General features: G+C 47.1%; 1 protein-coding gene across 3 annotated transcripts in view; it reads left to right on the forward strand.

Annotated features, from left to right (window-relative positions):
• ZNHIT6 (zinc finger HIT-type containing 6) overlaps window positions 1-26,209 on the forward strand; it is a 480,560-nt gene that overhangs the window by 427,554 nt on the left and 26,797 nt on the right. For 2 of the 3 annotated variants that reach the window (XM_069641691.1, XM_069641690.1), the window contains exon 10: window positions 8,140-8,295. The exons of the other annotated variant lie outside the window; for it this stretch is intronic. In XM_069641691.1, the coding sequence (XP_069497792.1) occupies window positions 8,140-8,255 (116 nt within the window). In that variant the 3' untranslated portion in view covers window positions 8,256-8,295. Of the gene's footprint in view, window positions 1-8,139; window positions 8,296-26,209 lie in introns of those variants that run through there. 3 annotated transcript variants of the gene reach the window in all.

Raw genomic sequence — 26,209 nt, forward strand, 5'->3', positions numbered from 1 at the left:
TCATGGATAGGCAGTCCGGAAAGAGCGAGAGAGGAGACTGAGGGAAGCCTGAAGGAGATTTGAGGGTCATCTGCATAACATTGAAAGGTAGATGAGAAGGTAGAGATCAGTTGGGCCAAGGGTGCCAAGTACACTTGGAGAGGGAGAGAGGGGGAGATGGAGGGAGGGAGGAAGGGAAAAGAAAAACACCCAAGTTGGGCCTGGCAGAATCTGTCTAGGAGGAAGGTGGTCAGCCACTCCAGAGCCTGATCCGTGATGCCCAGGTTCTCAGTCACTTGATCAGGATGGAGTGGCTGATCATGTCAAAAGCAGAGGAAAGGTCAAGGAGGATGAGGACAGAAGGAAGGCTGCAGTCAGGATTAATGAGCAGATCTTCATGGGTGTTCAGGAGAGCAGTTTCCGTGCCTCTGGCTGCCCTGAAGCCAGACTGATGGTCATGGAGATAACCAACAGATTCAGTGTGGAGAGTAAGCTGCGAGATGGCAAGCTTTTCCAGGAGTTTGCCCAGGAAAGGAGTGATAGAGATCGGTTGGTATATTGCTGGACCGGTAGGATCGGGAAAAGATTTTCTAAGGGGGGGCAGGGGATGCACAAAGGAGTGCTTGAGGAGAGGGGAAAGATCCAGTGGCGAAAGAGTGATTTCATAAATCAGCCAAGGCTAGAGCAAGGGTGTCAATGTCATCCTTGAGGGTTCTCAAGGAGTGGGGGAGCACCTGTTTGAATGCCACGTTCATAGATCGGACTTGTCTAGAAACCTCATCAGGTGTTGTCAGAGAGGAAGTGGAGAAAGGCGGAGGAGAGGCAGAGGTGGCAGTACAAGGTAGAGGCGAGCGAGGATAGGATGTCCTGTGTTTTAGTGGGGGAAGTGAGAAGCCAGAGCTGTACAGAGACCCTGGGAGGGAACAGGAGAAGAGGAGGCTGCAGAAGGATTGGCCAGCTTCTTGCAGATTTTAAAGAGTTTGGCCGTGTTGCTAGAGGCCGCAGAGACACAGACTTGGATGTGGGCTCTCTACTTGGACAGGATCGAGAGTCTGCATTGCCTTTGGTCAGGCGGCAGGCCAGTTTGTCAGAGGATACGCCCGAGGCCCTACACTTCCTCTCAGCCACCCTGCACTTGGAGGTAGGCTTCAACCGGATTCTCATGACAGGGGCAAGGATGATTAGAGATTTGGAGATGGGAAGATGCAGGTTAAAGAGGGCTGTGTCAGGGTGTGAGTTAGCCGCAGAGGAGATGGAGGCGAAGGCATCCACTGACGCACACATTTCATGGGCCGAATGACCGAGAAGGTAGGTGGCACTTCTGGGGTGGGCTTTGCCTGGGTGGTGGGGACAGAGTTTCAGTTGACAGGAAAGCAGAAAGTGGTCAGTCCTTTTGAGAGGGTTTCAGAGGGGGGATGTCTGTGGAGATGAGAACATCCAAGGTGTGTCCGGCAGAGGGTAGAGTGGAGAGAGAGGGAGAGTGTTGCAGAGGCTGCAGAAGAGCCAAGAGGCGGAATAAGAAGCATCCAGTTGGATGTTGACGTCTTCGAGGAGGAGCAGAGTCAAGGAGAGAAGAAGAGAGGCCAGCCCACTCTGGGAGTGGCCTATACATGGTGGCCACAGTCTGAGGCGCCAGAAGAGATAGCAAGCCTGCAGACCAGGCATTCAAAGGAGGTGTAGGCCTGCATAGGAATGACAGAAGCAGGGACCTACTCTGGAAAGATCAGAGCTACTCCACCTCCGGGTCGGTTGGTTCTTGGCTCGGAGATGGTCTTGTAGCCATCTGGAGCGGGCAGAGGTGGTAGCAGGAGATGGCATAGTAGCCAGAGAGGAGGAGGAAGGTACCAGAGAAGTGGGGGAGGAGCCACAGATGTGCTATTAGGAGTAGCTGGAGATGGAAGGAAGTTGATGAGGCACAGGAGACGTCTATGGAAAAGGAGGTGGGCTAAAGGCCCTGGACCAAGATGGTGCCATTCAGATAGACATTAATCATGGTCCTGGAGGAGTGGAAGAAGGCAAAGAGGCCCTCCCACCGAGTGCCACCATTAATGGGAGAGGAAGAAATAGGAAAGCGAGCCAAGACCATATGACTAGTCCGTAGGTCTGGTGAGGGAACTGTAAAGAGGATGTGGGTGAGAGTCTGCCTGGAAGAAGCACTGATGTAGGTATCGGCAATGGGGAAGCCTGGGTTGGAAACCAGAATGTCCCCCTTGAACTTCTTTCGTCCAGATTTAGTCCAGATTTAGTCAGAGGGATAGGATGAGGGCTAGGATGAGATAGAGTAGCAGTTAGAGAAGATGGCAGAAACGGAAGCACCATAGAGGGTGCGAAGAAAAAATTAGGAGGAGGAGGGAGCTAAAGAGAGAAGCACAGCTCTGCACCGCACAACACAGGATTAGCAGGGGTGGGCGGGTGTCACAGAGTAGGGAGCACACAGGGGGGATCAGACAGTTGGCACACAACAGTGCAACAGTAAACATAATAGAGGAGGCCTAGAGAGTGGCTGAGAGCCTAGTGAGATACAGATAACAGTACAACAGTAACCACAGAGGAGGGGGGGGTCAAGAGAGGAACCCAAAACACGACTAACCGCTAGAGGGAAAAGCCTCAGATTGCGCAGTGACAGATACTGAAAACGTCTGTTGACTGCCACGCTTTGGTTGTGGACAATTGTCCATCACCTTCATATAGCCAAACAATACATTTCTTTCACTCATACTGTTAAAGGTCCTAACACATTGCAGCCTGACAGAACCTTTACATCTGGGCCAGAGCGACTACATGCTGCATATAAGTAATTCAAGCACATTGTGGATTATTATACAAATATCTAATATTTTATTCACTCCAAACAAATGTTGTCTCATCGAAATGCGTATGCTACATTAGGAATTAATTTTAATGGGTACTGCAGACGCAAGTTCAATCCAGTATATACCTGAAATCTCTTCATATTTACGTGATAATTTGTCGGATTTTATTCGAAGTGCATGGTTACAATCATCTTCATTGCTTGGTTTCTGATGTCTATATTCCCTCTCACAGAACAAATTGTTTTGGTCGCCAGGATGTCTCAAGGTCTGGTGTTCAGCAATCAATGATAGTCCATATTCTTCCTCTTTATCTGTCCTCCCTTGTCCGTAACCATCTCTGTAACTGAGCCTGATTGACTTGACTGTTCATTACAATTTTTTGTATAAATTGAAAGTACGTGGTCTGTACTCTGACCCTTCTGTAAATTATTTTATGGATTTGTACAATTCTCAGAATTTAGCAGCAGATTTGGATACCTTTCTCCATTTAACAATGTCTCACCCTGAATTTAGCCAAGGCCATATATTATTTTTACAAGTGTTCCTGTGCTGATAATCTTCACATGTTAATAAAATAAATATCTTCTAATAATAATAATATATCGTCTAGTGCCTCAGCCACGGTTTCGGTTTTAGGTCCTTGTATATTCTTGCAGGCAAAGGGGTGTTGCCGTCAAATTCCATGGGATGTGGTGAAACCTCATTAGAACTGAGGAGTCTGGACTAACCTCGTCCTTCCCAATGGACCTACAAAGGGCTCTCTGATTTTCAAGACTGAGGGTCTCTCATCCTGGGTGCCACCCTTTTTCTGGTCCTTGACCTTCTTAACATTGCACCCGATCTCATTCCTCTTCCCTTCGGGAGTACAACCCCATCAAATCCGGATCTTCCCCCAGCCTTGACACCAACTACCTTCCTCGAAATTACTGTTTTATTGGCTTCCCCGCTGTTAATGTTGTTCGGCAACAACCTTCTCATCTTCTTCTACCACGTCTCCTGATATTCACAACCCTCCTCCTCCTCTTCTTTCCACAGCTCCTCCTTATGTTCACTGACCTCATCCTTGTCTCCCTTAAGCAAGTCTTTTGATCTACACCAACTTTTTGTCTTAATTCCTTCGGGCATCCCCTGACATTCGCCAACCACCTCCTATAATTCCTTCCGCCTCCTGATGTTTACTAAACTTAGTCCGCCAGTGCTGCATTGTCCGAGCAGTATGCAGTCTTGGGGAAGCTCGTTCTGTTGGATACATTTAACATTTCCTCGAACTCCTGATGCCAGAGTGAGCGAGGATGCACAAACATTTCTGAAGAGCACCTGGAGTCTGAGCTGGTTCTGGCATTGTACAGTGATTTCTGTGTGTTTTCTATGTGTTTCACTAGTTTGTGTCACTAGTATGGTGTTTCATGGATATGAGGGCACACTTAGCACTAAGGTCCCAGGGATGCTTTAATTGGGGGAACGGGGTGTTTGCTGGCCTTTCTTGAGCCAGGGTCATCTTTGTTGGTACAAACAATGTTGGGGTCATTGTTGGTGTTCCTGTGACTGTAAAAACTGCCTTCTGATAGGGGGTTGTGGGGATGGGGAAATGACCATGAGACCCTTTCCATACTTCCCCCTGATCACAGCATCCTGTGGCCTGGGAATGTACTGGGCCCCAGTCGTCATTCCCACTAGCTGTCCCCATGATTAGGCAGGGAACTTTGTCCCAGTGCACAAGGGCAGACTTCCTTCTGGCGTATCCTGTTCCCTTAGGACTTTTCTAGAGTTTCGTCTTGCTCCTCTCATTTTGTTCAATGATTTACTTGGAGCTGCTGAGTGATTGTTGGATGCATAGTCATAGCCATGCACATTGTGCAAGTTACACAGCTTTATATATGTGTCTTCTCTATCCTAGATGAGTACTATTTCTTTTTTTTGGTTGGATTTCTTTTGATTAGTCCTTCTATGGCTGGACATGTATTCAGTCTTTGGAGCTCCTCTTCATCTGCTCATGTTTCTTATCAATACGGATATGAAAACGCTGGCCAAAATTCCGATAAACAGGCTATAGAAATTAATTCTGCCAATGTAACACAACTCCAAGGCGGCAGGCTTACTGTACAAAGAAATGTATAACGGGTGCATGCAAGATTCACATTGTGTGGTTGATTGCATTTTTCAAATAGTCTTACTGCTGGTGTAAAAAAGAACCAGTGGTTCTAGATCAGGTTATGACCTGGTGCTGCTAAAATTATTGCGAGTGGTGGTTTAGCTGGGGGTTATCACAAAAAGAGAGACCTTTACTGAATGTGTCATGAATTGCATCAGTTTACAAAATGTCATGAGATCTGCCACGCTCAATCCCAGATTATGTTTTTAGTTGGATATCAGGATACCACCTGAAAGTGCCGATGTTTTATCATAAAGAACAATTCACATACGTTTTTGTATGAAGTATACACACTGTGCATCGGCATTTAAAACATACTTTTAAAATATACCGTATAAAGATCTGTCCAACAGGCGTTTCACTTCGCTTCTTCTGAGCCCAAGTGCTCTCAACTCACTCCCTGTAATTCATCATAGTGAATTTAGCAAACATAACATAAAACATAACATAAATACCATGAACAAAATATTTGAAAAAGCAACAAAGAAAATAAACAATGTGACAAAAAGAAAAACACAAAAAGATAGAAAGTAAAAATATCAATGGGTTAATGTTTAAACTAAATTGCAAATGTAATTTAAGGTACAGTCAGAGAGCCCTTGGGTACAAGAGATAAGTATATACTCTTCACATGATTTGGTATATTTTAATACGTTTAGTAGGAGGCATACCTTATGTCTTTTGGGAGTTTTTTTCTAACATCGAATATATGTTAAACTTTCAATTAGTTATTCTTTCTATGTTATGTTGAGTTGGAAGTGCTCCATTCAATTAAAAGAAAAGTGCAGGTGTTCAAATTAGGTTTGCTTCTTGATGGATGTTGCTGACAAACATAATGTGTATAAGTGCTTAAGTGCTTAAAGAATGATCGACTTCAAATTCAAGTCTCACCTGCTGACTCCATTCATTTGTATTTTCTCTTCTATCGTACTCTCCCTGCCTCCTGTTCTCTACTGTCTGGTTTCCACTCCTCTGCCTGCCATTACTGTCTGCCTTGCAACACCTGTTTCCGCTGCCACACAACACTGCGCTTCTGGTCACAGCAGACACTCCACCTGAACCCAGGAGTATTAGCATCCAGATTGGCTTGACAAATTCAAACTTCAGTTCACAGCTTTAGCTTGTTGGGCTAACCTGCAACACGTTGAAGTGTAGCATTAAAGCGGGGGTCTGCTATCTTCCCTACAACTCTGATAACTTCTGAAGTACACTCAACTGTCCGCCATTACACAAAGTAAATTCATTTTCTGACATAGGCCCTTACTGATTTCCACTGTCAAACATATAATCTGATGAGTCATACATTTCAAGGGTTCCATGTCAAAAGACCTCATTTTCAAGGTCTCTAGAGAAAAATACCGATTTACAATGCCCAATGTTCTTTTAATCGTAAAAACGGCATTGTAAAGGCCTTTTTCTCTTAAGACCTTTAAATGCTTTTTTAAATTGGGGGGATTTCAGCCCTCGAGCCCCCAATTCTTCCTCCTGCCCCAACTCCCACCTCCCCCACCCGTGCGATTTGAGCCCCAGCCCTCTCTCCCCACCGAGACTCCCCCAAACCAAAACACATGCATACTTATCCATTCTCCTGGTCCTGCTCTACCATGTCTCGATCTGCCTGTCGGCCTCCGCGCACACTTGTGTGTGGCAGGGACATGCCATTTTGATTTAGAAAGACCGCTCTGTGACCTCAGAGAGCAATCTTTCTAAATCGGTCTTTAAGTGAAAAGATCTTTTCACTTGGCACCATTTCAAGCGGTGGGGGGGTTAGAGTAACAGGCACATAATATAGATTATAAATGGATTTAGGCACCTGTACGATGCTACTTATTCCTCCTCTGGACCCTGCACCCTGTAGTGGCACCTGACCCCCATGATCTCCCCAACCTCCTCTCCTATCCCTGAAGCATGGGACATTGTCGCACCCCTCATTTGCTCTGTTTGCACTGTGCTCTAGGATTGTTCAGTTGTGGGTCCAGGAAGTCACTGCATTTTGGAAGATGGCTTCAGGCAATCTGACATTTGAGTGGGTGTGTGAACACTCATTTAGGGTAAAAGGCGGTCAAGTAGCTGGATGAGGTCTTTGGACTGTGTGACCAATGACCTACAAATTCTGTGAACACACGTTCAATTGGTCCAGCTAGTTCTCTCACAAGGTTTTATATTGACATGGGCCTTGAACTGACAGCAGAAAGTCACGATAATCTCCAAGGCGAACTAGATCTGTACTCCAGCATCTTTCTGATGACTATAAAGAGAACTTTTAGACCAACCCGAGATATACACAATTGAAAGCTCCAAATACACCCAAAATGGTCAGCCTTTCTTTGTGTTCTTGTTGAGTTAATCTCAGCATTGGTAAAAATGTATTATAGCTGTACATCAGAGCATAGTGTGTGAAGTATGAGCAACCTCTCATTCACTACTCTGGTACCCCATTATCCCATTAAACTGTAAATCTTATTTACAATACAGTTGATGGTTAAATTCTTCCATCCACTGTTTGCTTCTGCCGATGTGGTTGGTGTTTGTACCAGATGTTTCACAGACTGAAAAGGATTTTGTTAAAGTGAATCTGGCATGAACATCAATTGGAATGGCATAACATCCCACTGGATGTTATTATTCTGCCTGGGTTCAGTTGCCCTGAGCTGTTGTGGCAATAGGCTGCAAATCCAGGGTGCCCTAGTAATAAGAGTGTTCTGTTCTTCACAACAAATTGGCTCAGTGGGAAGCAGGTACTGTGTAGCCCCATATGCACAGGAGATTATGTGGACACAGGTATAATGAGTGTCAGTGATCAGACAGCAGCTAGGTACTGTGGACATGTACTTGTGAGGATTATAAAATACAGCAGAGTACTATGGCATAACTTGCACTGACTCTCACACCTAAGGAAATTAGCCTGGCTGACCTCAGGGGGACGGGATTGCCATTGTCTGCACCAATCTCTGAACTGGGGAAGTGTTGACCACACTCTGATATTGATACCACTGGACTTGGAACCTGTGGGATACACCTCAGCCAGTGAGCACTGCCTTTGCCTGGTAGTGAATGCAGATGCTCGTTTGGGCAGCGGGCCTCTAGCACCCTCATCCAACTGATTAAAGAAAAAACAAGTTCTGCCTTCCAGCATGTGGTCATCTTTGCATAATTGAGTTCATCTGTTTCCATGCAATTTATTTCCTTGAACAGGGGTTTGCAAGAATCCTGTGAAACATAGTAGTGAGACACAGAGAGGACACAGAGCACAAAGTGGACTACATTTACCTCTTGCATCATGGGAGTTGCAGTCTGTAGGAACCTGCTGATATAAATGATGCCTCCTTCACCAATCAAGGACACCAGAAGGTATGTAGTTTACATATATTTATTTCTCTTAGTTGTAAAGTAGAGATAGCACTGGGACATCCATCTAGTACAGTACCTTAGGTCCAACCGACATCAGTAGAACCCTGCACACCAAACATACATCAACATTCCACCTCGAGTCCCAGTGACATCACCACACCAACACTCCACCTAGAATGTTAGTGACATCACCACAACACTCATAGCCAGAATCAATCCCACACAGATTATGACATATGTCCTTCTCTTCAACCAATACAACACTCATAGCCATAATCAATTCCAGCACAGATTATGACGTATGTCCTTCTCTCCAACCAATACAACACTCATAGCCATAATCAATCCCACACAGATTATTACATATGTCCCTCTCTTCAACCCACACAATACTAATGGCTGTATTCAGCCCAGAACATATTGTGATATATATATCTGCCTCCCCTGCACTGACACATCACAACGCCCATGGCATCACCCACCATGAGGATGGATGAACACCGCCAATCAATGCTCCGAACTAAATGGCTCATACCATCTCCGAACGGCTCCCAAATGAACCCTTGTGCTATACACCCCAATTCTAACCCATAATCTGCAAAATTGAAACCACACAGCTGGAACCCAACCACAGGCCCTCCCCAAACCCTGAAGGCACTCTGCTATCAACCAGCTGAATAACAACAAAGGAGAAAGGAAGCCAAAAATAAAACTATGACCAAACATCATGGCTGCCCCTTAACCTAGACACAGACAGCACCCCACTGCCCCTAAAACGACCAGACAGCACCTCACTGTCCTAAAAACACCAAACATCTCTTCACTGCCCCTTGAATAACCAGACAGCACCCAGCTGCCCTTACCCAAAACGTAGACAGCACCTAAAAACCCCTTACGTACCACAATGGCAACACTAACTACCCCTAACCAGGCCCTAGACAGCACCTAAATAAACCTTAAATCAACTACAGGAGCTCGCTGCCCAACCAACACCCAACAGCATCTGAATGTCCAAAAATCAACACACCTTGCTACCCCACCTAACAGCATGTGGACAGCATCTCACCACCCCTACAACACTAGGCAACACCTGGCAGCCGCTAAAACAACCAGGCAGCACCTCACAGTCCCTACAAACACCACCTCACTGCCCCTTCTAGACCAGACAGCACCTCAATAAACCTAAAACTAACACAACACCTCGCTACCCCACCTAACAGCATATGGACAGCATCCAGACAACACCTCACTATCCCTACAAACACCAGACAGCACCTCACTGCCCCTAAAAACAACCAGACTGCACCTCATAGTCCCTAACAGCAGCAGACAGCTCCCAACTGCCCCTACAACCGACCAAACAGCACCTGACTGTCACTAAAACACCAGAACACAACCAAGCAGCACCTCATTAAACTCTAAAACAAGCAAGACACACTCGCATATACCCCTAAAACAACCAACAACACTTCACTGCCCCTAAAACGACCAGACAGCACCTCACTGTCCCTAAAAACACCAAACATCACCTGACTGTCCCTAAAAACACCAGACAGCGCCTCACTGTCCCTAAAACAACCAACACCTCACTATCCCAACAAAGACCAGGCAGCACCTCACCGCCCCTACAACAACCAGACAGCACCTCACTGTCCCTAAAACACCTGAAACAGCCAGACCACACCTCACAGTCCCTCAAAACACCAGAGAGCACCTCAATAAACCTAAACTAACACAACACCTCGCTACCCCACATAACAGCATATGGACAGCATCCAGACAACACCTCACTACACTGCACCTCTAATAACCACAACATCACCTCCTACCCTTAAATCAACAACAGCAAAACATAAGCACCTCACTCAACTTCGCTGCCTCACAGCACCCAACTACCCCGAAAACACTAGACAGCATCTAACTGTCCCTAAAACAACCAGACAGCACCTCCCAGTCCTTGAAAAACGACAGACAGCACCACACTGCCCTTTAAAATAACCGACACCTAACCGCCCTATAAATTAACCAGGCAGCACCTCACTACCACTTTAAATTGCCAGGCAGCACCTCACTACCCCTTTAGAACCCTAAGGGGGACCTCACTACCTCTTTACAACATTCCAGGCAGCACCTCACTACCACATACAATTTCCAGGCAGCCCCTCACTACCGCTCTAAAACCCTAGGCAGCACCTCACAACCACTTTAAATTGCCAGGCAGCACCTCACTACCTCTTAAAACAACACCCAACAACTCCCTCTGGACCCAAGCCATTGCCAAAAATTCCACGAACACCACATGGCCTAAAGCCTTTTACTAAAATACACGATCACACCACCGGTGGCAACCTAAACCACAGTCAGTGGCAACCTCTGCCATTCTCATCCTCCGCTAACAACCAAAGTCACCAACTCCTAAACAATTAGGACCATTAGTGCTTAAAACTACCCACTCAGTAGAAGAATCACGAAAATACACTCACCACTCTCCCCCAGGCAGGCATGCGCATATAACCACCGAAATTCATGGTCACATACCTTCAATCATGAATTGAACATGCCCCAAAAGCCCTAACATTGGAACACCCCAGGGGGTTAGGAAACCTAAGCACATAGCGAGGAACGGTTCCCAATGAACACAACCCTTTTTTTTTCCAGTATCATTATGAACATAGAATGCCCAACAAAGTCCAACCTGTAAAAGAAATTGCATGTAAAACAGGTCCCATAAACACCACAAGTCCACGCTGTAAAGGGAAGTGTTAAAACACATTGGCTATAATGTCCCTGCTGTAAAAATATTAAAATTTCAACAGTTCATGCCAACAAAACTCTCCTTGACCCCACGCCTCCCCCTCTGGAAGCGGAAACAAAATCACGTTATTAAACAATATCCAAGTTCCTTTTTAAACACCCATTAAATTATCACCACACGGGCCACAACACAGACACTCACACCATCACACCGGCCCTAACGACACATAACAGACGCCACAGCTGCCCACCTGATCACAACCATACCAGCCTTAATCACCCACAACGTTAACGTATAACCAAGTTTAAGTACTGACCCCACCAGGGTCAAAACACCCTAAAGCACAGAAGAAAGTCATCTGGCATGCCAAACACCAATGCCAATAAATCTTCTTCCAGTCACCGCAGACATTACCGTCTTTTCCTGCAGCTCGCCTCCTGCACATACACCCTGCACAGCCTTGATGTAGGATGATGTCCCCGCCGCTGCTGTAAACGTGATACAAATCCAGATCAAAACCCCTGAGGCTGTCCAGCAAGGAACAACATTCGTCACAAAAATCCTCCATGCTTCCTGCCCCAACTCCACAGGACCGACATCCCCTTTGACATGTCCACTTTGGACACACACAGTACCTCACTCCAGTGTTCGACTCCAAACACCTCTTCCACGAGGAGTGGGAGGAAGCCTCATCCCTCTGCACCACCACTCGCATCTCGGGAGTGCTCTGTTTGTTCTCACTGTGTATATTCTCCAAGTACACCGGAGAGGAAAGTTTCACACAATCCGTGGGCAAACCTGAAGGAGACAGAACATCGATGTCACCAGCCCTTGTAGAAGATGACCCCGCGTTCCGCGCACTCCCCATTTTTCTCGCCATGAGAAATGCAGTCCAATGCGTACGACACGCTGGCTCTCTTCCTGCCAACGGTCGCGCACAGCAGCTCCCCCTAGTGGACACAGGAACCAAAGGCGGTCAGTATCCACATCCAAGGCCCGACAACCTTAACGGGCCTGGCGAAACACCAGCCCAACCGCCCCTGACAACTCCAGGCAAAACAGAGAGGAACTCCCAATCCGCTCTCCAGTCCTGCGCACCCTGGCTTCTGCAGCCCAAGACAGCACGCCGGGACCAAGGGCACCGAACACAGCCAGCCCAGCGCTCATTCTCCACGGATCAGGGGCAACGGATACCCCACTGCAGTCACGGGAAACTTCTATCCGATCATACTGTCCGGCTTCACCGCCAACATACCGGACACCGCCGAATCACCGGTCAGCAACCCACCGGGCGGGATGTCCTCACTGGAGGGCGATGTCACAGTTCTTCAGCTACCCCCTCCGCAGCAGCACCATCCTTGTCCACTTTAGCCCCGGCGCCACCTGGACCTTGGACCCTCCGGGCACTGGGCCACTTCAGCCCGGGCGCCGCCTGTATTCTGGACCCTCCAGGCACTGGGCCACCTCAGCCCGGGCGCCGGCTGGAATCTGGACCTTCCAGGCACTGGGCCACCTCCCCTGGCACTGTGGACCCTGGACCCTCCGGGCACTGGGCCACTTAAACCCGGGCGCCGCCTGGATTCTGGACCCTCCAGGCACTGGGCCACCTCAGCCCGGGCGCGGGCTGGAATCTGGGCCTTCCAGGCGCTGGGCCACCTCCCCTGGCACCGCCTGGACTCTGGACCCCCGACCTGGACCACTGTATTGGACCCCACTGCACCGCCCGGCCTGCAGCTCTTTGTTGCTGGATGGATGTCACCCTGGAAGGCAGCGCTCCTCACCTACTGCCCCTTCCCAGCAGGACCATCCTCGTCGCCAGTGATATAAACTATGCCTCCTTCACCAATCAAGGACATCAGAAGGTATGTAGTTTACATATATTTATTTCTCTTAGTTGTAAAGTAGAGAAAGCACTGGGACATCCATCTAGTCCAGTACCTTAGGTCCAACCGACATCAGTAGAACCCTGCACACCAAACATGCATCAACATTCCACCTCGAGTCCCAGTGACATCACCACACCAACACTCCACCTAGAATGTTAGTGACATCACCACCATCACAACACTCATAGCCATAATCAATCCCACACAGATTATGACACCTGCATTGTGATATCCTATATTCTAATCAGGTCAGTAGGAAATCAGTAGTCAGAAAAAAATATTGTGACATGAATGGGACTTGACGATTAGAGGGGTACCAGCCCTAAACACTGTGGCAACATAGAGGGTGATGCTAGCCTTAGCTTTTGTGACATCAGAGATGCAATGTGACACGTTACCCTTGGACGCAAGCTGTTAGAAACATGTTTTTACATAACAGAAGGCGGCCTAAGGAGGTGGCTTCTGTGATGTCACAGTTTCTGCCCTGATGATTGAATTAAACGGGCAAGGGGCACATACTAGAAGGCATTCCAAGCCCAAATGGAAACAATGCATTACATGGCCACCCAAATGCTTTTGCTACCATTTCCTGAGGAGCCCACGACTGTGTGAAGTTTATCCCTGAGATGCCGGTGTAGAAGTACCACTCAGCACTACCTAGGAACAAAAGGTCTTCAGATATTCCACAGTCACCCAGATCATACCTCACCAGTAGATGGGATGGGGTAAGTGGGGCAAACAGTGGATCAAGAACCAACACACAAAAATAAGCAAGCCATGGCAACGCTGAAGGAAGCCATTAGAAAGAAAGTGAATGTGGTGTTGGAGAGATACCATTTCTTATTGAGAAAGTAGTGCAAAAGAAACTGTGGGCAGTTGTATATACACCCTGAGAAAGCAGTTGTATGGGTACACTTAATGAGCATTTAGGAGACTCGGTTATGAGTAGATTTCCAGACCACTAATTTTCCCTCATCTGCCAATTTGCAGATTCTTGTTGTTTTTGCACATGGGGTACAAATGTATCTATTTGAGACATATACAGAGAGAGATAGGGACAGATTAACTGTTGCTCAGTGAGATGGTAAAATGGAACCCTTCTACAAGAGGTCATTGGTATGTTTGCATGTTTTGCATTGTAAGGCCTACTACCCTCGTGCCCAACTAACGCGGCTCCTCTCTAAAATCTCCTACCACTTTGCACTACTCATACAAATACTTGACAGCCACCACAGGCCTAGCCATTAACCTATTGAGACGAAGTTCTATTCTTTATCATGCTCTCCCACATCAGCGGCTAACCAGACCCTAAGCACTGTAGCTGATCACATCTTGGTCTCTTACCTAAGGATATCATAATCCCAAGTCGCTGTCTAACCCATAGAAAGCAAATTGCCACACGGGAGCCAGGTACTCCCGATCTGTTTTAACATCACAGGTTCACATCTGCCTCTTCCAGTGTCCCACTACTAACTGCTCCCCTTTTCTTACTGAACCACATGCAGCAAGGCCAGAAACAAATGGGAAGAGCACTATGCAAGATCGTTTACATTTAAATATGAACACTACATATCACTCAATATAGCAAACACTGCAGAGGTAAGCTCCAAATGCATGAAAATATTTCAAGATGGAGAAGCAAATCACTCAGATGTCCGTATTGTACAGACATTGCACCAATGAGCTACGGGTTATAAGTGAGTCAGATGAAAAAGAAATTGACACTGAAGGAGAGGCAGCCATCATCTTCCAACAGGACTCAGGTCGACAAAAACCAGGAGAGTCACACGCATTCAAAGGATAGGAACAGAGGAGCAGCAACACATGCTGGGAAAAGCATGGAACGAAAAACTAGAAAGCCCTGATTTTAAAGAAGGATTTTTTAACGTGCAGAGCTAAGGGACATGTGTGTCTGAAGGACCAACAACCCGGGGCTAGAAGCGTTTGCAAGGATAGTGAATTTGATCACTCAGATTGCATACTGTTGGCAGCAACATAAAAGGTACAATGGGACTTCGCCAAGGTAGATGGGGCCTACATAAGAATGCTGCTATATTCTGGATCACATTAAATGCTAGTACACTGGAATGCATATATCATGAACAGGCTGACATGGAAGCTGTGATATTTGAGGAGAATGACTAACAGACTTGCTGGTTCTAGATTCAACCCCAACACATACTTGGATGTGAGCGGTTCATTGCAGTATTGGCTGCAAGCAGCTGTATGGAAACTGTTTTAAAGAAAAGCCTCCCTTTCATGGGACAGAAAAACCAAGTGGCTCCTAATATCAAACTTTAATAAAAATTACTTAGAAAACAATCAGTTTGGCACAAAAATGCTTACCAAACATTTTAACATTGATTTACAGAGCAGAGATCCAATGTTCATAGCGTAGGGCTTTGTGTTGTGTGACCCTTGTGGACATCAATACACGGCGGTAGACCTCACAATCTTTGCTTTGAATGTCTAGGCACAGAACATAGGGAGGATTTGTGCTTCTATTGCGATTCCTTCTCAGTCCATGCACTCGAAAGAAGACTTGTCAGGTCAGCGCAGATCTTTCACTGCTTTCCTCAGCTCCACCTATGGGAATTAACCTAGGAAAAAAGAAAACCTCTGCGGCAGTGAGTACACTTCATTTCAGAGCATCCCATCTGGGTGACTCCTTCCTGGGCTCATCCGGTACAGGGAGCAGTCATCCTAACTCTAGCATCACCAAGACTCGCCCTAAGGTGCCTCACTCTTGAGTCTAAACAGGAGGCCGGAATCGCCTCCGAGGTTCCCTCCTTGGGGGCTAGAGGTACGGGGGTCACCTCTGAGCCTCCCCAGAAAGGGGATAAGACGTCTACCGGCAACGCTGGGGCTGAAAAAAATTGATTATCATCTTAGGTTCCCCTCAAATGGACTAAACATGGTACCTGCCATGCTGAGGAAGCCCAACGGACAGGGGTTCATCCAAAGTCAACATCTCCCGGCTCAGACAAGGATGCCTCAAAAAGGTACAAGGAATCATCGACAACTCCTAAAAACAATGGCCACAACGACCATGGCTTCAGACAAATCTGTGACGCACATTACTGCATAAAGCCTCAAAATAGCTGCTCCTCAGGTGTCGATGACTTCGTCCATTTTGTCAGGGCCTTCAGCTCGAGGTTCTGGGGCTAGGCCCAAGTCTTTGCCATCTGCATCTTTCGGAGAGATCCTTGCAGTCCTAGAGTGGATTGTACGAGAATGCCATTACCGCTGACCGTCTTTCTCCCTACCTAGAAACTGTTACACTACGCAGGTCCGTACTTGGGACCCGCTTGGCATCCAGTTTCAACCAAATCATTAAGGCGGCAGACCGATACCAACTCCACAGCCAGGACAGTCCTCGGAGGATGCCTTTTTCAGCCATTTTCAAAACCTGGTGCATTCAGATCCAATGAATAACTACTTCAAAGATCTCTTTCTGGAAGTTTTTCACTGGCCACAGCAACCTCCAAGGCCAGTGGAACTACTGCCTCCACCGCCCCCTCCTCAGCCACCGGTTGAGCGACATCCTCAGCCAAATGAGCTTGAGCCACATGCTCTTCACTTGGCGCCTCCTGCTGAAGTCCTGCCAATAAGGGTAAGACGGATGCGTATGAGGAAGAGGAGGAGCTGCCGTACTCATTCGGGGGATTTCATGACCAGGTGATTGATCTAATGGCTTACTTGCATATCCCAATACCAGAGTCTCCTATCTCACAGGTTTTGGTTTTGTCAGGGTGTTAGGGCAGTTTTTCTAAAGTCCACTTACGGTAGGACTTTATAAAGGTATCCCCTTGGTATTCAGAACCCCAACTTCTAGTATATATCTGTACTGCTCAAGGTTTTGGCAATATGGCAAAGCAGCCTGGACCATTTTAGGAGGGAGATGCAAGTTATTGCTAAGTACAAAGAACTTAACTTTCTGATGTTTGTTAATCTGCTTAGAATCACATGCTGTGCATAGGTCCGACATCCAGTGGTCACTGCGGAGTATTGCATTTTGTTTTTCGTAGTCGAAAAGGGGACGTCGACAAGGCGTGTCTGTAACACTATCCCTATAGTGACGTGCATTGTACCCACAATCCCTCACGTGTCGAGGTCCCTCAGATTGTTTTTTTCCGCCCAGCTACTGGTCGCCTTTGTGCGGAGCTCCTCGAGAGACATTGCCAAATAGTTTATTCAACCTTTGGTCGTTTGTTATTAATATCAATAACGTAGATCCCTCCCTCGGCGCAGAGCTGTTTCTCCGCCGAGCAAGATCTTCGACGGAAGGACGAGCGGAGGGGATCCTTCGGCGCTGCCGAACACGTGGCCTGGCCTCGCCGGCCATACACAGTAGGGAGAGTGGGGTTTTGTGGTCTTTCTTCCTTCCCTTTAAGAATGCCTTTCTCTTTCCCCTCCCTCTCTTTCGAGGTCGTAGTCACACTTATTACCCTCAGCTATGGAGAGGACGCCATTTAGGTTTTTCCCGCTTTGCAAGGGTAAATATACCTGGAAGGATAAGCACAAACGGTGCAACCGTTGCTTACCCCTCGATCACCAGGAGGACGGCTGTGCGGCCTGTAAATTACTAAAGCCCAAAACTCTAAAAGACCGCAGGGTCAAAAGGTGGGCGGCCTACGCCATGTCTAGGCCTGACTCCTCGCCCGCTGCCGCCGCCGCTGAGTGTGACAAGGACAGTGACTACACGGCCCCCGTAACGGAGGCTGTAGACCTCGCAAAGGAGCGTTCACGCTCCTCGTCGTCCGTCCCCGGCCCCGACGAGCCCGGCTCACACCCAGCTTATGGGGATGAACACCCCGGTGACAAGGACGCACACGAAAAACACCAAAGCACATACCCCCCCGGCACGCATTCGTCAAAGACGAAGGCAGCCATAGCGCCAACGGGGACGCCGGGCCCACTGGCGTCTTCCGGCGACCGTAAGGGTCGTCAGCCCTCCCCGCCACCGCTTCTGCGACAGGCGACTGGGCATTCTAAAAATAAGGGCGCTAACACCAAAACCTCCGGCGACGCGCATCGCAAGAGCGCTCACGTTGCCAACAAGGACTCGACGGGCAAGGGCTCGACGGGCAAGGGCTCGACGGGCAAGGGCTCGACGGGCAAGGGCTCGACGGGCAAGGACTCGACGTTACATAGCGCGACGGCGACCGATCCCTCGGAAGAGAGAATGATCGCCGAAAGCCTCGCGCGCATAGCCTCCAAGGACGGCCAGAGACGTACGGCGAGTGAGACGCCGAAAACCGCGCAAAAGGCCAAAGATACGCCGGAAAACAGATCAGGCCAGTTCCCGACGCCGACAGAAGGCCCTAGCCAGCAAGAAGGCTACTCAGAAGGCGAAGGCTCACTTTCTTCGACGTTATGGGACAGAACCAGACAATTTACAGGAGGAAGAAACTCATTTTTCTTTCCCAGACCGTCCTGGCCGACCTCAGTGGACCTTTGAAAGGTTCCAGACCTGTATGGACAAACTAGACAGGTTCATGTCCATCCCAGAAGACAGGGCACCCAAGAGACCAAGGGAGGCACCCCTGGAGAGTCCAAGGGCTAAATACCAGAAGTTTTATAACCCCATACAGGAGGACATATACTCTTACAATCCCACTGAGGAAGACACCTTCTTCCAGGAGGAAGATGAGTTCACCTATGTTGAAGAGGAAGGTTTTCACGAGGAAACTAACCTATGTGAGGAGGGATTCCAGGAAGACACAGGCGAGGGCGACCCAAATCCCTGGCAGTCACTGGCTAGGTCGACTGACACAGGCAGTAGCAGTATAGTCATCAGGTCTACTGAAGCTACACCAGTCAGGAACCCTTCCCCTGTCGATGATCAACCCACCTTCAATGCACTGCTGAAGAAGGCAGCAGCACATTTCGAAATCGAAACTGGGGAGGTCACCCCAGACACCGATTTTGTGGAGAGGATTATCAAAGAAAAACCCCCCACTAGCCAGATTATACCCATCCTCGCCTCAGTTAAGAGACGTATTACACCTTCTCTTTCCACTCCTGCATTGGTGAGAGGGGTCAATCCGAGGATTGAGAAACTGTTCTCTCCCTCTCAATCAGACCCATTATATATTAAGGGTCACTCAATCCCGGACTCCCTGGTCGTGACCAACACCAAGAAAAGGGCAGGAGTCCCACTATCTACCAGCGAGGCACCCCCAGATAAAGAGGGGAAGAAGCTGTATGCCTTAGCCAAGAGAATCACCACCTCTGCAGCATTCTCTACCAGAATCGCCAATAATAATACCCTGTTGGCAAGCTACGCCGATGCTCAATGGGCTAAGCTCAAACAGGACATCGAAGACGTTCCCGAACCCCTAAGGACTCGTTTACTGGCTACAGTTAACGAGGGCTCTCTGGTCATTCAAAGCATCGTCAAAACTACCCTTGATGCAGCAGAGACGGCTGGCCGCACTTTGGTACAAGGAATTTTACTGAAGCGTCACGTCTGGCTTCGCAATTCCGGATTTAAGGCGGAAACACAAGCGTCCCTTATTAATAAACCCATAGAGGAGTCCAACCTCTTTGGGAGAGCAGTGGATGACGCGCTGGAGAACGCAAAGAAAGAATTTGATACAATAAAGACCAAATTTCAAAACCCCCTAAAAGGGCGGGGATTTGGTAATAAGCGCTTTTTTCGTGGACAACGCCAGCAACAAAACCAACAACAGTATTCTGCCAGCAACTACCAGGGTAATGGCGGCCAGTACAATCAGAGGGGTCAACGCCGTGGCAAGGGAAGAGGCCTGGGTTCCACCCCCAGAGGCTCCCAAGCCAACAACACCACCAAGTGACTTGAAGATTTGTGTCCCTTCCCATGCAACGTCGGTCGGGGACCGGTTAACATCCTTTCTTCCAGCATGGGAGGGAATAACATCAGACCCCTGGGTACTTTCCACCGTAGCCCGCGGCTACTGTATAGAGTTCAACAGTTCCCCAACATACAGACCCCCGAGGGGACGCCGCATGACACCAGAACACCTCGCCATCCTTCTCCAAGAAGTGGACCAACTGCTGGAAAAAGGAGCCATAGAGGTTGTGCCTCTATCTCAGGTAATGGAAGGTATTTATTCAGTGTACTTCCTTGTACCCAAAAAGGATCTAACCATGCGCCCTGTATTAGATCTGCGCCCAGCGAACATGTTTGTCAAACCCCAAAAGTTTTGTATGGTGACCTTACAGGAAGTGATCCCACTGCTATCACAGGGAGATTACATGACAACACTGGACATGAAAGATGCATACTTTCATATTTTAATGTTGCCAGCGCACAGAAAATACCTCAGGTTCATGATGGAGGGCAAACACTACCAGTTCAGAGTGCTACCCTTCGGCATAGCATCTGCACCAAGGGTATTCACGAAAGTACTGGCAGTGGCAGCGGCCCACCTGCGCAGGTTATCCATCCCAGTATACCCTTACCTCGACGACTGGCTCATAACAGGGGATTCTTACGAGACATGCTTCTCAAACACCCAAAAGACTGTAGACCTTTTGTTCCAACTGGGCTTCTCCATCAACGAGAAGAAGTCCAGCTTAGACCCCAGCCAAGTCAAACAATTCCTAGGGGCTCTAATTCGAACAAAGGACGGCCTCGTCTTTCCCTCCAACGAGAGGGTCCAAAACATGCTGTTTCAGATCCCCCAATATGTGGCAGGTCGAGAGGTGACGGTGCGCAAAGCGATGCGCTTGCTAGGAATGATGGCGTCGTGTATTTATTTGGTACCTCACGCGCGCCTGCGCCCAATGCAAGAGTGGCTCAACAGCCAGTGGTGTCAGGCCAGCGGACAATGGGACGATCTAGTGGTGGTCTCGCAGGCCCTGGTTCTCTCGCTACGGTGGTGGACAAAGGAAAACCTGATAATAGGAAAACCCTTTGCCACACCCGCGGTGGAGGCCACTCTAACCACGGACGCATCCCTCACAGGATGGGGGGCTCACCTATCCCATCAGACTGCTCACGGAGTGTGGACTCCGAACCTAGCATCCAAGCACATAAACCTACTGGAGCTACTAGCGGTGTTCAAAGCACTAAAAGCCTTCCAGGAACACCTACAAGGGAAGACAGTGATGGTCCTTACAGACAGCACCACAGCCATGTACTACATCAACAAGCAGGGGGGCACCCACTCTCCAGGACTGTCCAAGCTGTCCCAGAATATATGGAAGTGGGCTATCAAACACAACATGTTCCTACTGTCACAACACGTACCAGGGGAACTCAATCTGCTAGCAGACGAACTCAGCAGAGACTTCCCCCTGCCCGAAGAGTACGAATGGCGATTGCACAAAGACATCGTCTCAGACGTCTTCACGCAATGGGGATTCCCGGAAATAGACCTGTTCGCAACTCTGGAGAACTCACAATGCCAAAGTTACGCCTCCAGGTACCCCCAGAACAAGTCCAAAGGGAACGGTCTGTCGATTCAATTGTCAGGGAAATTTGTTTACGCCTTTCCCCCCCCCCCCCCCCCCCCCGACTCCCCTTCTCAACAAAGTTGTGTACAAGATGCACCAGGAGCAAGTTGCCATGATACTAGTGGCCCCAATGTGGGCCAGGCAGCCATGGTTCGCTCACTTGATGGAGATGTCCCTATCCCCCCCAGTGAAACTTCCCTGCCCATACAACATGCTGTCACAGGACAAGGGCAGGACACTGCATCCATGCCCTCAGACCATGAATTTAGCAGCCTGGCACCTGAGATCATAGAATTTGGACATCTACAACTCCCGCAGAGATGTATGGACATCCTCAGGGAAGCCAGAAAACCTAATACTCGCCACTGCTATTCTAGCAAGTGGAAAAGATTTGTCATCTGGTGTAGAGGTAAGAGCATCAACCCGGTTCACTGCTCTCCCACACACATTGTTCTGTACTTGACCCATTTACTGGATTCAGGTCTAGTGTTCAATTCCATTAAAGTCCACCTGGCGGCACTTTCTGCATACACCACTTCCCAACTTAGTGTTGTGGTGGAAGATACCTGTTATCAAGGCCTTCATGGAAGGGGTAAAGAGAATACACCCTCCGATAGCTAACCCAGCTCCCGGATGGGACTTAAATGTGGTACTTTCTAGACTCATGGGCTCGCCTTTTGAACCCATGCACAAGGCAACTCTTAAAGACCTCACTCTTAAGACTGCTTTCCTAATAGCCATCACCTCCATTAGGAGAGTAAGTGAACTACAGGCTCTTTCTGTTCTAGACCCCTTCTTAACAGTTCACAAGGATAAGGTGGTTCTACGCACACACCCAAGGTTTGCACCAAAATTCATCTCGAAATTCCATGTAAACCAGTCAATAGAACTACCAACGTTCTTTCAAAACCCTTCCAACTTGGGAGAAAAAAGTCTGCATACACTAGATGTACGCAGAGCTGTCATGTTCTACATGGAAAGAACCAGGCCACTGAGAAAGACTAATCAGTTCTTTGTCTCGGTGGCAGCAGGAAGAGGAGATGCAGTCTCAAAGTCCACTATATCTAGATGGATTGTTCAATGCATCACTCTGTTACACTCTTGCTAAGAGAGAACTACCCTTCAAGCCAAGAGCACATTCTACTCGAGGCACTGGGGCTTACATAGCGTTCATTGCAAATGTTCCCCTTGAGTCCATCTGCAAAGCGGCTACCTGGAGTTCTGTGCACACCTTTACAAAACACTACTGTCTAGATGCACACTCTAGATCTGACTCCCAGGTGGGACAGGCAGTATTAAGACATCTTTTCTCTACTGTTCCTTCTCATAACCCACCGCCAACTCCGGGTACTGCTCGCTAGTCTATGCACAGCATGTGATTCTAAGCAGATTAACAAACATCAGAAGACAATGCATTACTTACCGTAAAAGCATTTCTGATGGTTTTATCTGCTTAGATTCACATGCGCCCACCCTTCCTCCCCGCTCGGATGGAAGGAACATAGACACCTTTCTACATCTCTCTCTCTTTTCTGTACTCACTCACATATAGAAGGCTCCCTCAGGGCAGAAAAAATACAAACAGAGGGACCTCGACGCGTGAGGGATTGTGGGTACAACGCACGTCACTATAGGGATAGTGTTACAGACACGCCTTGTCGACGTCCCCTTTTCGACTACGAAAAACAAAATGCAATACTCCGCAGTGACCACTGGATGTCGGACCTATGCACAGCAAGTGAATCTAAGCAGGTACAACCATCAGAAATGCTTTTACGGTATGTAATGCATTGTCATATAAATAGGCCCAGGATAAGGTAAGTACTATTTTAACTAATAAACACAATAGAAAACCAATGCAATACTTCAGGTAAACCCCAGTGTGAATAATCATTGATGAAGGCAATTCATAGGTAAGTAAAAGCAAAAACTCTAACATTTTCTATTATAGGAATAAAATGATAAACCACATCAACAATAGCAGCTCAGTGCTTTTCAAGACTTATTTTACTTTTCAGAGGCCATAAGGCTTTAGCAGGCCATCCCTATCTAGGTATGATTTCTTCAAAGTCAGATTGGAGGGAAAGCAGGTAAGACCCAGCTGTAGATAAAGCAAAGTTACAAAGGATTCTTCAGTAAAAGTAAGTATCAAGCGTTTGTTATTCAAAAAGAGTTCAGGGACCTTTGAAAAGGCTCCCTGCATGCGCACATGCGTTATGCCGGGTCCACTCTGTATGGGAGAAAACCCAAACACTGGGCTCAGCACTCCAGCAAAAAAAAGGAGCAACAGGAAGACACTAGGCAAGTATTACCCTGAGTCCCACAGTATCTTCGGGGTGATGAAGTTGAGAGAGAGAAAAAAAAAAAAGAGAAAAAAAAAACTCTCTCGTCTGATTTGATTCTTCCTGGTCAGGGAAATCTTGCCTCTGGAGTCTTTCTCACAGAATCACATATTTCTTTATGTGGGGCCTCCTACAGTTTGATGGGGAGAGCATACATCAGAGAAGCACATGTGGAGTAGGCTACCCCTCCCACTTATACCGTAAATTTAAGCACATGAGGATTTATGCAGATACATTTATAACTGCATCACACCTAAACTTGATTATCAAAAACAACTTCATCCCAGTTTTTAACAATAAATAAAATCAACACATTTTTGCCATCCCTGCTACATAAAAAATGTGTGCAAATATAGCGAGGTACAGCACATTCCAAAATTTGCTAATTGTGTGAATGGGGTTAGTATAAAGTGCTAACAAAGTGCTGAAAACTGTTATTCCATAAATGTCACTGATATTTAGTTTGATATTTAGTTTGCAATAGAGGAGATACAGCAAGGCCCCAATTTCATTTAAAGCCTAGCATACAGTTGCCGCAAGTTAATTGATCTACATCATTGTGGGGGGGGGGGGGGTGGGCTGCCATCTCTTTCATCTCACAACTCTCAAATTCAGAAACAGGATGTGAACCAGACAATACAGGTAGCTCAACTAAATGTGTTTCGGCCCTTCACAGCGATGCTGCCATCCGATAATGTTCTCTGAGAATTTGTTGGACAAGCCTTCATCAGGACGTGATATATTCACACACAGGGCTTAATCCAGTCACTACCTCTCACAAATTCATGAACTCCTAAATGTGAAACGCAAACATCATTTTTAGTCTTGTGGGACCTTAAATAAATGTAGGTATTATTCTAAACTTATGACATATCCCAACTGATCTTACTTGGTAATTAATTGTGTCGGGCAAATACCATTCCTTTCCTGATTAATATCACAGCCATCTTCACTGCTAGAAGTGGAAATTGCTTTATTTATTGGAAAACCTGCAAATAAACAATGAATACAATATATTTCAACTGCCCGATTTTCTTAGAGTTCTTCACAAAAAACAGCCTGCTAACCTCTGCATCATTTTGTGCTTACTTAGCAAATCGGCAGATGCAGACATTTACATTTTGTAATGGCTTCCATCTGTGGATAATGAATAATAGAGCGACTCACCACTACTGATGTTAAATGTTTTACATCACTTATTTATATCATGCCAGAACTGGTATTAACTTAATGTCTTTTGGACAGAACTTGAATCTGGTTTTAAAACCAAAAATGGGACCACCAATTTTGTTTTCAAGCTACAGAAGTCAAGAATTGTGCAGTTAGATCAAGAGAGTTCAATAACCAAATTATTATGACCCGCTAAAGTCCAACTGGTGGGCCGAGGCAACTCCCTTTACCTGTCGCTCTGCCTGTCCTTGCGCCGTATAGCCGTACTTACCAAGCCATGGTAATGAAGAACTGTGGACTTCTGAGTGCCAGCAGCGCCGAGGAGCCTGCCTTACTAGCAACACCAGAGACAATATTTAGTTTTAGTGCCCAGCGCGGCTAAATGATGTGCCGCATGTGTACTCTAAATGAAAGCATGATATGGGTATGCGCTGAGGTGGCCATCTTTTAAATGGTATTCTGCCTGCACATCACCTGTTATTTTTATACAACCACTGTGACTTTCCATTGTCGGAGCTCTCTAGTATTGAAAAGCGACCATTGTTTTCAACTATGCCATAAATCAGTCTAATTTACACGGCAAGAACTCCTATGATGACTCTGACTGTACATTGTCAGAGCTTGCTCATATTAAAGGGTTGCCATGATTTATTACTTTGTTGTAAACAAATATGGTTTACAGCACAAGCCCTCCTGTAACTTCACTCCAGGTCACTAGTCGGCTGCGATACATGTCTTTTAGAAAAGCCTGTCCTAGAACTCTCCACAAGCCTGACTTGGCTATTGATGGCAAAACTGATTAAACAACTTGTTCTAAGAAACAGTGATGTAGTAATGAGCAATGTGTCGTCATCACTAGATAAAGTTTTCACAAGATACTTTCAGCAGAGTGCTAGAACACTTCCTACGATTTGTCAGACTTATTTCAGACACTACTGAAAGGTGGAGGGAGACAAAATCTGAAAGGTCAGGATAAAGGTCAAGTCAGAAAAATAATGCCCACTCAATACTTGTGTTTAGACCATGGCATGCTTGTTTGTTTTGTTTGTTTATTTATTTGTATAGCGCTCCAAACCCAGGGGTAGAAGGGCGCTTAAGAATACAGTTACAAAGTTTGAAAGTATCTTTGTGTTACATACTTTGAACAACTTATAATTCATACATATAAGAGCAGTTATCAATAGCAGATATCACTATACAGTGCAGATAGAGTACGCACAATATACAATTTACAATATAGATACAAAAGCCTAGACCAGTTACCGCACGGGGTGAAGGTTTGGTGTTAGAGTGGCTACTCATTGTTTAGGAGCCAGCTG

This window comes from Ambystoma mexicanum, chromosome 1q, assembly GCF_040938575.1.
Source record: "Ambystoma mexicanum isolate Mex_15411 chromosome 1q, UKY_AmexF1_1, whole genome shotgun sequence".
NCBI classification, from domain to species: Eukaryota; Metazoa; Chordata; class Amphibia; order Caudata; family Ambystomatidae; genus Ambystoma; species Ambystoma mexicanum.